This window comes from Scyliorhinus torazame, chromosome 11 (assembly GCF_047496885.1).
Source record: "Scyliorhinus torazame isolate Kashiwa2021f chromosome 11, sScyTor2.1, whole genome shotgun sequence".
NCBI classification, from domain to species: Eukaryota; Metazoa; Chordata; class Chondrichthyes; order Carcharhiniformes; family Scyliorhinidae; genus Scyliorhinus; species Scyliorhinus torazame.
In genome coordinates this window covers 155453271-155468392 of record NC_092717.1, presented here as the reverse complement: position 1 = coordinate 155468392, position 15122 = coordinate 155453271, and the positions used below count along the sequence as shown (strand labels likewise).

Genomic DNA, 15122 nt, shown 5'->3' with positions numbered 1-15122 from the left:
TAACCATGTGCACCATTTAGACCATTGTTATTTCACAAGTTGGTCAGAAACTTAGTCAAGAAGAGGTACACTATGAATTGCAAATCGCCACTGGTTTGATTCACATCTTGCTTCCCCTGATTTTCATTAAGTTACTGCATTTTCACAGGAATTATTAGTTGCAACTTGGTAATTATCTAACAAAATAACCTTTTACAGTGTGATAATTGATAACTATTATTGAACAACCTCTCAACCAGACAGTAGCAATTAAGTATTAAATCTCTGTCCTTCAGTTTGTGAATTGGTTTGGGAAACTTAAAATCAAAGTAATTTTTAGTAGAGATTCTGGGAGGCCTTTTGATGGATACTTGATCTGTGTTCAATTCATTGATTATTTGGGGTACACAAGTTCAGGAAGGTAAAATTATCCAGTGATCTTTTCCTCACTTTCTGGCGAGTTCTGGTGGAAAGTAAACTTGTGGCGGTTGTGATGAGACAAACCTTGACTATGAATGGTCTGTGTGATCTAATACCAGTACTTAGTGTAGGCTTTCACCTCCCACTAAGACAAGCTGCTGGTAGCCACAATATTCTATCTCTGCACAGGTCACTGCCTTCTGGAGAGCTGAGACTCGGGTATCGCTGTTGCACTTCATTTAAAGCATTTGATTAGATATTTGAAATGATTCAGATTATTCGTGCAGATTTCTGTGAACAAAAATCATGATGGTGTTAGCCGATGGACCACTTGTGTATGATGCCTGTTTAACTTATAAAGAATTTCAGAATTGTTATTTTCATTTCTTGTTTATTTTCCAGCTAATCATTTTTGGATCACTAATCATTTGGTTTCTTTGCTTTGTGCCAGAGATTTAATTTGAGTACTCATTAAGTGCAACTTCAATGGAACATTGTGCAAGTGTTTGTTTCCCACCTCCAACTTCATTTCTTTTGGATTAATGTTTGTTTGAGAGAGAAAAAGCACTCGATAATTTGAATGTCAAAAAAGGTCGGAGGAAGGGGATTACACTTGTTTTCCTCGGAATTTGAATCCAACTCTGATTACGATATATTTCAAAGTTCAGTGCATTTGTGGGGGCTATACAAAGTTTTAATGTGTTTTTTTTAGAAGAGTGTTTAGATTTCCAGAATCTTATTGTGTAACTGAAAGCAACCATCATGGAAGTCCAGTGGTTTGAATGGCTTGCAAATATTTTCAGTCCATTACATAATTGTCACCCTGTGAAAGAATGTGCTGATGTTATAAGGATGAATAAAAAGCCTAGTCCATTATTATTTTCTTTCTGCAGGGGGTTGGCATACACCACTTTCAAGGACAATGAGTTGAAAGAATCTCCAGCTTTTTCCCACGAGGTCAATTACCCATATTCTGATGGTGACTGGTCTCCGATTGGGAGGTATATAATACAATCGTAAATCAAAGCACATAACTTTCTCCACTGATTGTCCTACAAAATCTATTTTTTTTTAAATAAACAATTTTATTGAGGTATTTTTGGCATATAAAACAGCAACATTATACCGTTGTGTAATAAGACATAATGCAAGCATCAGCTCCCCTCTCGCAAGAACCTGCCTAAGTAACCCCATACTCTACACTTCCCTAACACCCCCTCCCCTGCTGACGATTAATTCTCCACGAAGAAGTCAACAAATGGCTGTCACCTCTAGGCGAACCCTGACAGCGATCCTCTCAAGCCGAACTTAATTTTCTCCAGCCCGAGAAAGCTCGCCATGTCCAAAAGCCAACCATGTCCGAAAGCCATACTTCAGACTTCGGGGGCTTTGAGTCCCTCCATGCCAACAGTATTCGTTGCCGGGCTACCAGGGAAGCAAAGGCCAAGATGTCGGCTTCTTTCTTCTCCTGGGCTCCCGGGTCCTCCGAAACCCCCAAAATTGCCACCTCTGGACTCATTGCCACCCTAGTTTTCAATACCTGGGACATGATGTCTGCGAATCCCTGCCAATACCCCCTTAGTTTAGGACACGCCCAGAACATGTGTACATGGTGCACTGGTCCTCCGGCACATCTAGCACATTTGTCCTCCAGCCCAAAGAATTTGCTCATCCAGGCCACCGTCATGTGGGCCCGATGTATGACCTTGAACTGGATCAGACTGAGCCTGGCGCATGTTGCGGTCGTGTTTACTCTACTCAAAGCGTCTGCCCATATGCCGTCCCCTATCTCCCCCCGAGCTCCTCCTCACACTTAAGCTTCAGTTCTTCGGTCTGTGCCTCCTCTGCTCCCATTAGTCCTTTACAAATGTCGGACTCTCTCCCCTCCCACCTCTCCTCTGGAGACTACCCTGTCCTGGATCCCCCTTGGTGGGAGGCATGGGAAGGATGGTACCAATCTGCGTACAAAATCCCGCACCTGCAAGTACCTGAAATCATTCCCTCTCACCAGCCCGAACTTCTCCTCCGACCCCCTCATGCTCGGGAAGCTCCCTTCCAGGAACAGATCACCCATCCTCTCAATCCCCACCCTCCGCCATAATTGGAACCCACTGTCCAAATTCCCTGGGGCAAATCGGTGGTTACCACAGATTGGGGACCAAACAGATGCTCTCACCTCCCCTATATACCTCCTCCACTGGCCCCAGATCCGTAGAGCCGCCACCACTATAGGGCTGGTGGAGTATCGTGCTGACGGGAGCGGCAGAAGCGCTGTAACCAAGTCTGCCAAACTGGTGCCCCTGCACGAAGCAGCCTCCATCCGCTCCCAAACCAACCCCATACCCACCATCCATTTCCTTACCATGGCTGTGTTAGCTGCCCAGTGGTAGATGCTGAAGTTCGGCAACGCCAGCCCCCCCATCCCCTCGGTTCCTCTCGAGCATCGCCTTCCTCACCCGTGGGGACTTTCCCGCCCAAACAAATCCCAGGATAATTTTATCGAGCCGTGGGATGAAGATGGGGAGACACTGAAATATGAACAAGACTCTCAGAAGAATCGACATCTTCATTGTCTGCCCTCTCCCCGCCAGTGACGGCAGGAGAGCATCCCATCTCTGGAACTTGTCCCTCACTTGCTCCACCAATCGGGACAAGTTTAGCTTATGCAACTTACCCCAGTCTCGCGCTACTTGTATCCTGAAATATCTGAAGCTTTCCCCTACCAGCCTGAACGGCAGCCCCCTCAGCCTACTCTCCTGACCTCTCGCCTGCACTACCCACATCTCGCTCTTTGCCATGTTCAATTTATATCCTGAGAACCAACCAAATTCCCTCAGGGTTTCCATGATTCCGTCCATCCCTGTCATTGGGTCTGACACGTATTTCTCCTTCTCTCTTTCCGCCCCCCCACCCGGACCAGCCCTTTCCAGTCCCTTGAAGCTCTGAGTAATTGCCAGCGGCTCTATAGCCACCGCAAACAAGATCCTAAAAAGCTGACTGTTCGTGAGCATCTACCTCAAAATTTAGAATGAAAATGAAAGGGAAAATGAAACATTAAATTTTTATTTGAACCATGACTGCAGAAAACCCTTTATAAGATTAATTCTGTGCGTGGTCATGTTGAAGAAAACATAAATTATTAACCTTTACTCCAAAGCTCTCCAAAGTCAGCGCTTTAGATTCTGGTTAAAATAGCTACAGTGCAAGACACTTGGAACTGTTGCTGACAGATTATTTGTTTGTTGTATGATGCATTCCATTGAAAATGCTGTTTTTTACCCTTTGTTTCACATTTAGCATGTCAAGTTCCCAGCCCTTTTCTCCAAAAAGTGACTCTGAATTGGTGGTGAAACCGTCTGAAATGCCGGTGGAATCCCACATGCGGTGGGCATGGGGAGGATTTCCAGAATCAACGAGGGTAATTAATGAATTTAATTGTAACTCTTTTGTGTTATATTTCCTGCTAGTCCCGTTTTGCCATTATTAGAATTATTAACATTGTTAAATAAAACTATAGACATACATTATATTGGCATTTATTTTTATTGAGAAATTGCCTTAAATGAGGGGGGTGTGGGGAGAGGTTTAGTGGAGGATGGATGAACAGTTGCCTAGGAAGCCAGGTGAACTAGTAGTTTTCAGAAGGATGATGGTTTAGAATTAATCGCCATGGAGGTATTTTAATGGTTGAAGTCTTTTTTTTAAGATTGAACTGAAGATATTGGAATCTTGAACGAATGGCATTAACTATGCTGACTGCAGCAAAGAATAAAATTGAGATTTTGCAAAGAAACTCCAAAAATTGAGTTAGATAAGTGCAAAAGCACAAGGGAAGTCATTTTCACTCAAATGTGATACACTCCATACAGAAATAATGTAATAAAATGACTGGAGAGATGGTGTAGGAGGAAAGGGTTTTTTATTCCTGGAGCGTTGAACAAATTCTGGGATAATGTGTTCTGAAAAAATTGGATGGGCATCACCTGGTCAATGGTAAGACCAATGTCCTTGCTGGGTAAGCAACTACTGCTTATGGAGAAGAATTAAATAAATATGGAAAGGGAGAGATGAGGAACAACATAGAAAGAGAATGAGTGCCACTTTTCTATATAGTGGGCATTGAATACTCAAGCAAAGAGTTAATGATGAACTTGTGTAAGTAAATCATGTAATCGCTGTTATCACTAGAGAGAAAAATTAGAGATTTCTTTAAGTAGATAAATTGCTTTGCTACAGGATGTAGTTGAGACAGATTATTGCCTTTTTGGGACTAGTTCAATAAATATTTTTAGATTGATTACCAATGTATAAATGGTGCAAGGATAGTGTTTCTCGGTGATGCATCCTAGCACATACATGCATTCCTATTAGATCATGCATTCCTATTAGATCATGCATACCCATTAGATTTGGACATTCAGTAAGTCGTGCATTAATTCCCCCAGGTTCTTCCCATGCTCACCATTATTGAACACAATCCTGTATGGTGTACCATCTTGCATGTATCTATATGAGACATTAGTCATTCTGCATTGCATCCAGGTCTGCCTGCACCCTTTTCATTTCAGTTTTGACGTCCCCACGTATTCGCAAATTTGAGTTTTCCCCACCACCTGACAGCCTGTGCTTCCATTTGAATCATTGATGGCAAGTTTTTGCCATTGATTCATAATTCTACACATCTTACCTTCCATTCACTGAAGAGGTTTGCTATGCAACGATTTGTGATTGGTTAAATTAAATGTTTAATTGATGTTTTTGTAAGTCTTAAGAAGTGAAATTGTTTCCTTGACTTGCAACTAGATTTACCGGATCTTGGGTTTGAACTTGCAGGTTATTAAAAGGGAGAGGTTGGAACAGCCAGAAACCTTCAGTATTACACCATCTGAAAGCACTCACTTCAGGGTTATCCTCCGTTCTGATGCCATGGATGTGGATGTCAATGTTGGAGAAATTGCAACTTGTACAGTATTGAAACCTGAGGCTAGAACTCATGTGAGCATTAGCCAGACAGTTATTGACAGTGAAGTTGCATCTTCTGAGAAAATTCCCATCGACACACTTTCACAATCCCAACATGCTCATAGTATCCCAGCAACTGGAGTCTCTGCAATGTCTCCGAAGGACAGCGTCATTACAGTACCTGAAACACAGACTCCAGTTGTTACAAAATTGGACTCCCCATCAAAGAACAAAGGTAATGGATTTGCGTAGTGCTCCCACTATTGTTGTTTATATAAAGGGTATGAATGCGTGATTAAGTCATCTATATAGTACTGATTTATATTGCTTGTCGTTGAGCGAAATATCCAAGAGAAATATTACTTTAGGAGATTCTTTTAAATGCCTAAAACTGTAGTTAAGTTGATATTTTTCCTTCCGAATGCTGCTGGAGTTCTGAGATATCCATAGAAAAGCAGAGATAGTCAACTGAAGTAATGATTATTTATCGAGTGGTATAGACCCATGCTTTGCGGTGTTAAACATGTCTTGAGACTCTGTGGGCTGGATTTTGCTGAGATTCTGTACCAGGATCGCCGAAGTGAAGACAACAGGATGTTGGCAATCTTCCTGGAGGTGGCCAATTAAGAAGTTGTCTCTCTGGGCAGCATGGTGGCACAGTGGTTAACACTGCTGCCTCACAGTGCAGAGGTCCCAGGTTTGATTCCTGCCCTGCGTCACTGACTGTGTGGAGTTTGCACGTTCGCCCTGTGTCTGCATGGGTTTCGCCCCCTCAACCCAAAGATGTGCAGGTTAGGTGGATTGGCCACGCTAAATTGCCCTTAATTGGAAAAAATTAATTGGGTATTCTAAATTTTCCAAAAAGGAAAAGTCGCCTCTCTGAATCCTGTCTGATTAAGGACAGCAGGTGGAACAGTGAATCACAAGGCTCATAAAAAGATTTAAAGACACAGTACCAGCATCCTGGGTTGGCCACTTCCAGGCAATGGCTTGGCTTTGGCTATCATAGGGGTTCCATCTGCTATCGGGACCACCCTGGCAACGCCACTAATTTGTCCCCAAAGTGGAGAATTTCAGTAGCACAGTGGTTAGCACTGTTGCTGCACAGTGCCAGGGTCCCAGATTTAATTCTCTGCTTGGGTCACTGTCTGTGTGGAGTCTCCCCATGTCTGTATAGGTTTCCTCTGGGTGCTCTGGTTTCCTCCCACAAGTCTCAAGACGTGCTGTTAGGTAATTTGGACATTCGGAGTTCTCCCTCTGTGTACCGGAACAGATGCCAGAATGTGGCGACTGGGGGCTTTTCAAAGTAACTTCATTGCAGTGTTAATGTAAGCCTACTTGTGATGATAAAGATTATTATTATAATTAAGCCTAATTAGTACCCATATGGAAAGGACAATGAAGTGGGACTATCAACATTGATCTTGCAGAGAGTATGCATGGGAGGGGTGAATGGCCTTTTCCTCTAATCATGTTATAATGCTATTCTCTTTAATGTGGGATGAGTGTTATGGTAACGGACCAGACCCCATTTTATGTTTGGAAACTGGCCAAGCCCCTAACAATTTTTCAATTTGTAAAACTGAGGAAAAGGACATTTTGTCCCAGGATGATTCCACTGACAAACTGGGATCTTTTATACTAAAACAAACTTTATAGTTAACACAGTATTAATCTGATTAACATCTCAGAAAATTAGCTCTGCAATTAACAGCTAAACAGTTCTTTTTTTACACTGGGCAGGCAACATTTTGACAACGATACCTTCCTCTATTTCCAATGAAGCAAAGCCCATTACAGATCAAAAGCCACTTCTAAATTAAGCTAGCAAACACAGGGATACTATTGTGTAGAGATTTCCTTTCAGAAAAATAGACACCCTTTCAGGAGTATCCTGCGAATCCTTCTGTCTGTCAGACTAAAATTCCTACTGCCAAAACTGCTTGCTGCACACCTGGCTCCTCCCATTAATTACACCTGTATCCCACTATGTTCCATGTCCTGCTTAACTGGGATTAAACACCACTTCTCCATAAATTATCTACATTCCAGGGAATCTCCAGCAATCATAACACTTTGTTATTTCTTTCTCTTATGCAGTATAACTTTTTATATTTATACAGGTCTCCATAAACGAAGTCAGCATCAGGGACCTGATGACATTTATTTGGATGATCTGACTGTTTTGAAACCTGAAATTGCTGCTCGCTATTTAAGGTTTGTTGTTGTGGGGCTTTGACAGCTCTAGGACTGGTTAAACAATCAACTTTTTCAAATTATTGAGCAATTGCTGGGGTTCAGATTTCCCTTGTGACAGATGATGAGAGATTCGAGAATGGAAATGAAGGAATACAAAGTATCATGTTGTTTTATCATATATTGCCATGTAAATACCTAATTTGAAACCTTGCCTCACTGCACTGCAAACTATTGTAGGAGGATGAACAATCTTTGGAGTACCCATTCTGTTCCCAGTAAAATTGGCAGACAAGTAAATTTACCAAGCAATTGCAGGGGGTGGAGTGGGGGGGGGGGGGGGGGGGGGGCGTTTACTAAGGGACTATATCCATTGTTATTGCACTGGACCAGTCCCAATTTATGTTGGGAAACCAGAAGAGACCCCAACAGTTTTTCAACTTGTAAAACTGAGGAAAAAGATATTTCGCCCCAGGATGATACTGACAAACGGGGATCTTTTCTATTAAAACAAACTTTATTGTTAACACCGTATTAATCTGGTTAACATCACAGAAAAATAGCTCTGCAAATAACAGTTACAGTTCTAAAAAAACAACCGTGAAACACTAACTATTAACATATACCTTCTCTGTTTCCAATTAAGCAAAGCCCATTACACAGCCAAAGCCACTAGTTAACAATACAGGGTTATTTGCATGGAGATTTCTTGGAAAGACTGCTGAGAGAAAGAGATCCTTTCAGGAACAGCTTGCAAATCCTTCTGTCTTTTGTCAGACTAAAACCTCCAGTAGGCACATGGGTAGAAAGCTTTGGGCTGCTGCTTTCCAAAGAGCTACAAAATGGTCCATTGGCAGCGGTACAAGACAAGTTAAGAGGACAAAAAATGGGAACAACACGTGTGCTTGGGTACAGAACAATAATTGAAATTTTGTAAGTGGAAATGGATGTTGGTCAATTTGGACTAAATAGGTATAGCAAGAGGTTAGATGACACATGCCCTGGCTTTTATTCCAAGTGTCATGTAGCAGATTGTACCTTAAATGTTACACCTGTCTGCTCGGAGGTGCCAAATTTCAGTGGATTGAGAAGCTCACCAAACATTAAAGCACTACCTAAGACGAGGCTCACATTCAGTGGAAGTTTTCTTGTCCTTCAAGTCTCTCCAGTCCTTTGTTTAGGTTAAGGTTGGAATAATGTAATTTACAAAGTGCCCACTAGGGCTGCACGGTGGCGCAGTGGCTAGCACTGCTGCATCACGGCGGCGAGGACCCAGACCCAGGTCACTGTCCGTGTGAAGTTTTCACATTCTCCCATGTCTGCGTAGGTCTCGTCCCCACAAACAAAGATGCGGAGGGTAGGTGGATTGCCATGCTAAATTGTCCCTTAATTGGAAAAAAAACAAATGGGTACTTCAATTTTTTTTAAAGTATCCATTAGTAATGCACTTGCACATTGCATAAAGCTGGAGACTAAGTAAGGAAGGATGGTCATAAAAGATTTGTGTAGCATGTCTTTTTGGGGCCTTGTATCTATATCCTGAGAAAATACTCTGGGTGAGAGTTGGATTGGCTGTTTAAATTCATATCTTTGAAACATTTTTGTCAATATAATCCCAGCAATATACTTTTACTTTAAAAGAAAAAGTTCTTGATGCGAATGGTGCTGGAAAGACTATATTGTAGCTCGACCCTATTTGCCCTATGAAGATGGTGAGCCCCTTAAGCTGCTCGATTCCTATTGCTCCTACAATTAGTTGGGTGAGGAATTCCAGGATATTAACCTCAGTGATACAAGGTCAAGTCATCTGTATAGCCCTATCCATTAATACACTGAAAATTGCATGTCTATTTTCCTCTGTAGCGAGTTTGACAGCAATTCCAAATTATGGACTGAATCCGACATTGTCTCTGGTTCTCAGTCGCCACAGTCGGTGGGAAGTGCAGCAGTGGATAGTGGCACCGAATGCCTCTCTGATTCAGCAACTGACCAGCCAGATCTTGTGTTCTCACTCTGTGGGGGCCTCAGTGAAAATACTGAGATTTCCAAAGGTAAGATAAAAGATGGAATCTGAAGGCCTTGGAAAATTTCATAGAAAAGTATGTTTTATTGCTGAACTTTTAAGAGGAGGGAGATGTCTCTTTGGTGTCCTTTGTTACCATAATTAATAGCGAGTCTGCAGCACAAACAAACCATTGGGTTCACTGGTCAATACAGGTGTTTTTGTTTCCCAAGTCCCCGTCTCTTCTCTCTCTTTCCCCCCCCCCCCCCCCCCCCCCCCAAATCTCTCTCTCTCTCACGCGCACACACACACTCACACTCTTCATCTCCGTCCGTCTACCTTCAGATGACCAGGATATATGAGACGTAAGGTAGAAACTGTTCAGCCTTTTCTCCTGCTTCGCATAATTGTCCAGGTCTTGCTACTTTTGAGGAATGTGCTGACGACACCGGCTTGGGAAATTTGGTTTGGTGATCTCAGTCCAGTTACTGTTGTCCCACACTCCCGCATAACTCAAACAGATCAGCTGCAGCTTTTGCGATGTGTGTGTGTGTTAGTTTCAGCATCAAGTGACAGATTGTTGGTGGTTCTGGCGCCTGTGACTTGTGAAGCTTATCAACAACCTCTAGCATCAGTGCAAGTAGATGGAGGTATGGCAACATTCTGGATCATGACATTTGTCTTCCTGGTGCTGATGGTCAAACAAAACTCTTTTTATAGTCACATTATAGTAATTGCTGATTAAGCAGTCACTGGTTTGATTTTTTTCTCCATTTCTGATGTGGAAGTGATAATGGATCAATACTCTAAATGTGCCACTTACTGCCATTCCCGCTTTCTTCCTATAGCCCTGCCCATTCTTCTTTTTCAGATAACAATCCAATTCCCTTTTGAATGAATACCTCAGTTGAACCCGAATTCACCCATTCAGGCAGTGCATTCCAGATCCTAACCACTGTGAAAAAAGGCGCTTCCTCTTGTCACCACTGCTTCTTTTGCAAATTATCTTAAGTCTATGCCCTCTTGTCTCTAATCTTCCAGCAAGGGGAACAGTTTTGTTCTCTCTATTTACTTTGCCCAGAGCCCTCAAACGTCTTGTGCTCTGAATCCTTGGAAGGCCACATTTCCAGTTCCAATATTGCCATTGGAGGGAAGCATTCCATGAAGTCTGGGTACTTCTTCCAATCTGAGGGAGGAGACCAGAGGAAAAAAAAATCAAGGGGACCAATTTCACAGAGTCCTTCTTGAGTAGCTTGTAAAGGTTTTATGAGGCTTAGGAACAGATTTTTTGATCCAGTAAAACCGGGACAAGGAAGTAATTTGGATGAAAATGGGATTCATCTGCATCTTTTGGAAAGGGAAAGCAGGAAGAGGTAAATAGTTTGCTTATCAGTTAACATATATTCAAAATCGATCCCTATCGGCAGGTATTAGAACCAAGATCATTCAAGCATCAAAATATTTGTTAAATGGTACCTTGCATTCTTTTACAGAGAAATTCTTGCAACATGTTGTTACTTATCATGAATTTTCAGAAAATCCTGGGATTATTGATGATCCTAACCTTGTTCTAAGAATTAATAGCAGGTAGGTTATTTGGTAATGTGGTCTCCTCCTTATCGGGTTTGTGTGAAGGGAATTTATATTTTAGCTGAAAGTGTTTAATTTAGAGTGCAGTTTAAGTATAAATTGCTGTCTCCATTTATTTGCTTCAATGTTGTGTACCCTTTCACACACTAGTTTTAAATCATGTAACATTAAATTCCGATATTTCATTTATTGAGCTGCAAGCTACAAATTCTGACCACCTGGGCTTTTTATTTCCAAATCCAACAGTTTCTATTTTCTTGTACATTTGCAAGTTTTTAGCAAAGACTATATTTCACACTTCTTACCACTGAATTGAAACAATAAAGTAAAAGCACTTGTTAAATTTCTCGTACATCTTCAGAGTGAGCATAAAATTCCTTGGGAGCCCTGGGCACTAAGCATGCTTAGGAGCTGCCAGGAAACACAAATATGTGAAATGGGTGAAGAAATGGGGCCAGTGGAATGATTATACCATGTATAAGTAATGTTGCATTAAAAACAAGGCATTTCACAATGATTTGTACTTAATTAAAACAGAGCAGTTGTATGCAACTTTGAGTTCTAGAGAGCCATAGACCGGGCATGGGTCCCATATGTGTGTGCTAATGTACCCCTGAATGGCTCAGTGGATAAATTCCATCTTGTACTGAAGCATAGAATTCAGAAACATTCAAGTGGGTAGACTGGTTTGTGAGCTCATTTGAACTGGAGAGGTGATAAGGTCACAATTGCCCTGACATTCCTGAGCTGTGGAGAAGCCATACACGGACACGTGAAAGGTGGGTATTATACCAGCTGGAAATGGGGAGGAGCATGGAGTATTTCCGCATATGCCTGTGTATGCTTCTATTCTGAAATTCTGTGAAGGACATTGAGTTGAGCACCTGAGGTGCAGCTTGTTTCTTCAATGTAGTCTTTGAAAGATCCTTTGTTTTATGTCCAGTATTTTTACTACAACAAAAATTATGATCTTGTCAACCCTGCCTGTTTCCTTTTTGCCACAGAAACACACAGAAACATAGTTTAAGCACTCTTATTTCCTCGAGTTATTTAAGTAAAATATCTAATTTTACAGATACTATAACTGGACGTTAGCTGCTCCGATGATTCTCAGCATGCAGGCTTTCCAAAAGTGTCTACCCAAGGTAAAGAAAAACAGCTCCCGTTGCTCCCGGCACAAGAAGTTCAAGATAGGGTGATCTTGGGTGTATGGGTCGGGGAGGGCAAGGTGTCGGAAATACACCAGGAGTTGAAAGAAGAGGGGGAAGCGCTGGTAGAAGAGTTGAAGGGTAAATGGGAGGAGGAGCTGGGGGAGGTGATCGAGGAAGGTCTGTGGGCTGATGCCCTAGGTATTCCTCCTTCTCGTGTGCCAGGCTCAGCCTGATACAATTTAAGGTGGTCCACAGAGCGCACTTGACGGGGGCGAGATTGAGTAGGTTCTTTGGGGTAGAGGACAGATGTGGAAGGTGCTCAGGGAGCCCGGCGAACCATGTCCATATGTTTTGGTCATGCCCGGCACTGGAGAGGAGTGGCGGGAGCAATATCTCAGGTGGTGAAAGTCCGGGTCAAGCCAAGCTGGGGGCTAGCAATATTTGGAGTAGTGGACGAACCGGGAGTGCAGGAGGCGAAAGAGGCCGGCATTCTGGCCTTTGCGTCCCTAGTAGCCCGGCGAAGGATCTTGCTAATGTGGAAGGAGGCGAAGCCCCCCAGCCTGGAGGCCTGGATAAATGATATGGCTGGGTTCATAAAGTTGGAGAGGATTAAGTTCGCCTTGAGAGGGTCTGCGCAGGGGTTTTACAGGCGGTGGCAACCGTTCCTAGACTATCTCGCAGAGCGTTAGAGGAAGGTCGGTCAGCAGCAGCAACAACCTTTGGGGGGGGGGGGGGGGGGGGGGGGTGCGACGACACACATCCTGTGAGGGGGGTGAGAGGGGGGACTGCCTGGGAGGGTGGATGAGCAAGAGATAACATGAAGGGTTGGGGAAACTGGCACGTACGGGTGAGGGCCAGTGTACAAAGCTGTGTAAATATATCATTTTGCCATGTATATATCTTGCTCTGCGCGATTTCTCGTTGTTTTTTGGGGGTGGGGGGGAGTTATTGTTTGTAAGGGAGAAAAATTGTGTTAAAAAACTTTAATAAATATATTTATAAAAAAAAAGAAAAACAGCTGACTTGTAGCACTTCTCATTTTAAGATCACTTAATTATTTTCAGTTTGTTGCAAATAATATTAGAATCTAATTATCATTGGCAATATGGTGTTTGAATAGTGACCTACCTACCCTGTGTTATGAACAGAAGTTGCATATTTTAAGATCCATTATATTGGTTGCACCTCCCTCTGCAAAGATTTGCAGGAATTACAGAGGCTATCATAATGCCAGATCCATTGGCAACTATTCATCAAGACAACAGATCTCTTGTAGATGTTAGGTGACGGTAAAAAGCCAGTAGTCGGGTGTTGGCTGGTGAAAGTAGCTAAATTCGCAATAAATTACAATGCAGAAAGGAGCTACTTGGCCTTTTGTATCTGCACCAGCCGATAGAACTGTCCACTTAATCCATGTTTCTTTGCCATTTGCCACGACTGCTTTTAACTAAATATTTATCCACTTCCCTTTTAAAGTAGATTATGGATTTTGCTTGCAGCAGCCTTTTGGTATCCCATGTTCTAGCAACTCTCCAGGCTTTTAAAGTAAATCAATTTGCCAATTGTTGCGGGTGTTTCATACCTATTCAACAAGAGTGTTCCTCACTCTCCAACTGACCAGACAACACTTTGTTTCAGTTCAAGAACCTTATTCCAGCCATATAGGGGAGCTAAGCATCCACTAGGTGGCTTACCAGCTCCCCGATCATAGAAAATACAGAGTAGTTATATTTTTGTGTAGTTAACAAGTGATTAACATTCACCAATCAAAATAGGACATTTGTTTAGAAGTTATGCATGTCCATTCACAACTAACAATTAGGATTGCATAATGTATAACATATATGACCTATGAGTATAATTACCAATCATGATCAGGGCATGTACGTGTAATTATCCCCAAGCACTTATTTGTCTCCACTTATCTGTTAACTGCTGGACATGAGTGAGATAAAGATACGCCTGAGCTGTGATGTACTGTACTCCCTCCATTGTCCAGTGTTTCTGTAAGGGACACGAGCTGTAACTGCATAACAATCAATTTAATTTTTGTTTGTGAACTGTGTGACTCCTGTCTCTGCCTAATTAATATATCAAGGGTCCTTGGATTTGTATCTGTAGACTCTGAGCTGAAACAATTGGTTTTTCATCATGAGTTATCTGTTCTTCAGAATTTACGAGCTAGCCAGCAGCTGCTTGTGAGCCTTTTGTTTTTAACCCTTTCTGTGATCATAAATTTATACCCTCGGATTATCTGTTCACTAAAGAGTGAAAATAGTTTATCCCAATTTTATTAATCATCAAAATCCTTCATAAGCTCACCATCTAGGAGCGATGATGGGCATGCAGCAAATAAACTGAGGCGGGTTGTCTTCATTTGGTGCTCCTGTGCTGATGGTTCTGAAGGCCGATCCTTGAGGCAGATTCTGCCACAAGTGGCCCACTTTAAACTGCTCAGTGGTATTGTTTTTGGGTTGTAACCACTGATGGTCATGCCAGCCCACAGGATGTGTCGTCACCCTTTCCCTCTTGCCAGCTGGTGACTCTCAGATGTGATAGTCAATGTTTAGGGACCCTGTCGTTCTTTCAAACATGCTTGAAGCAGAGCCCTGGGGGTCTACTGGTCATGTGATTGCAGCACCCCCCATACAGATACATAGAATAAACTGTGCCCAATGGTTCCCAACCCTTCCACCAGAGCTCACTGAGATAACTTAGAGGGAAAAGAATCGAAGGTAGCATGAGGACTATTGGGCAGTGAGTGGTTACCATCTGGAATGCACTACCTGAAATGTAGTGGTAGCAGATTCAATCGTGGCTTT

The 15122-nt window shown here is 42.5% G+C and overlaps 1 protein-coding gene across 3 annotated transcripts in view; it reads left to right on the top strand.

Moving 5' to 3' along the window:
* Positions 1-15122, top strand: part of lpin2 (lipin 2) — a 148442-nt gene that overhangs the window by 93696 nt on the left and 39624 nt on the right. For all 3 annotated transcript variants that reach the window (XM_072467905.1, XM_072467906.1, XM_072467904.1), the window contains exons 5-11: positions 1293-1400; positions 3697-3817; positions 5233-5596; positions 7485-7578; positions 9421-9608; positions 11053-11146; positions 12225-12294. In XM_072467905.1, coding sequence (XP_072324006.1) covers positions 1293-1400; positions 3697-3817; positions 5233-5596; positions 7485-7578; positions 9421-9608; positions 11053-11146; positions 12225-12294 — 1039 coding nt within the window. The remainder of the gene's footprint in view (positions 1-1292; positions 1401-3696; positions 3818-5232; positions 5597-7484; positions 7579-9420; positions 9609-11052; positions 11147-12224; positions 12295-15122) is intronic.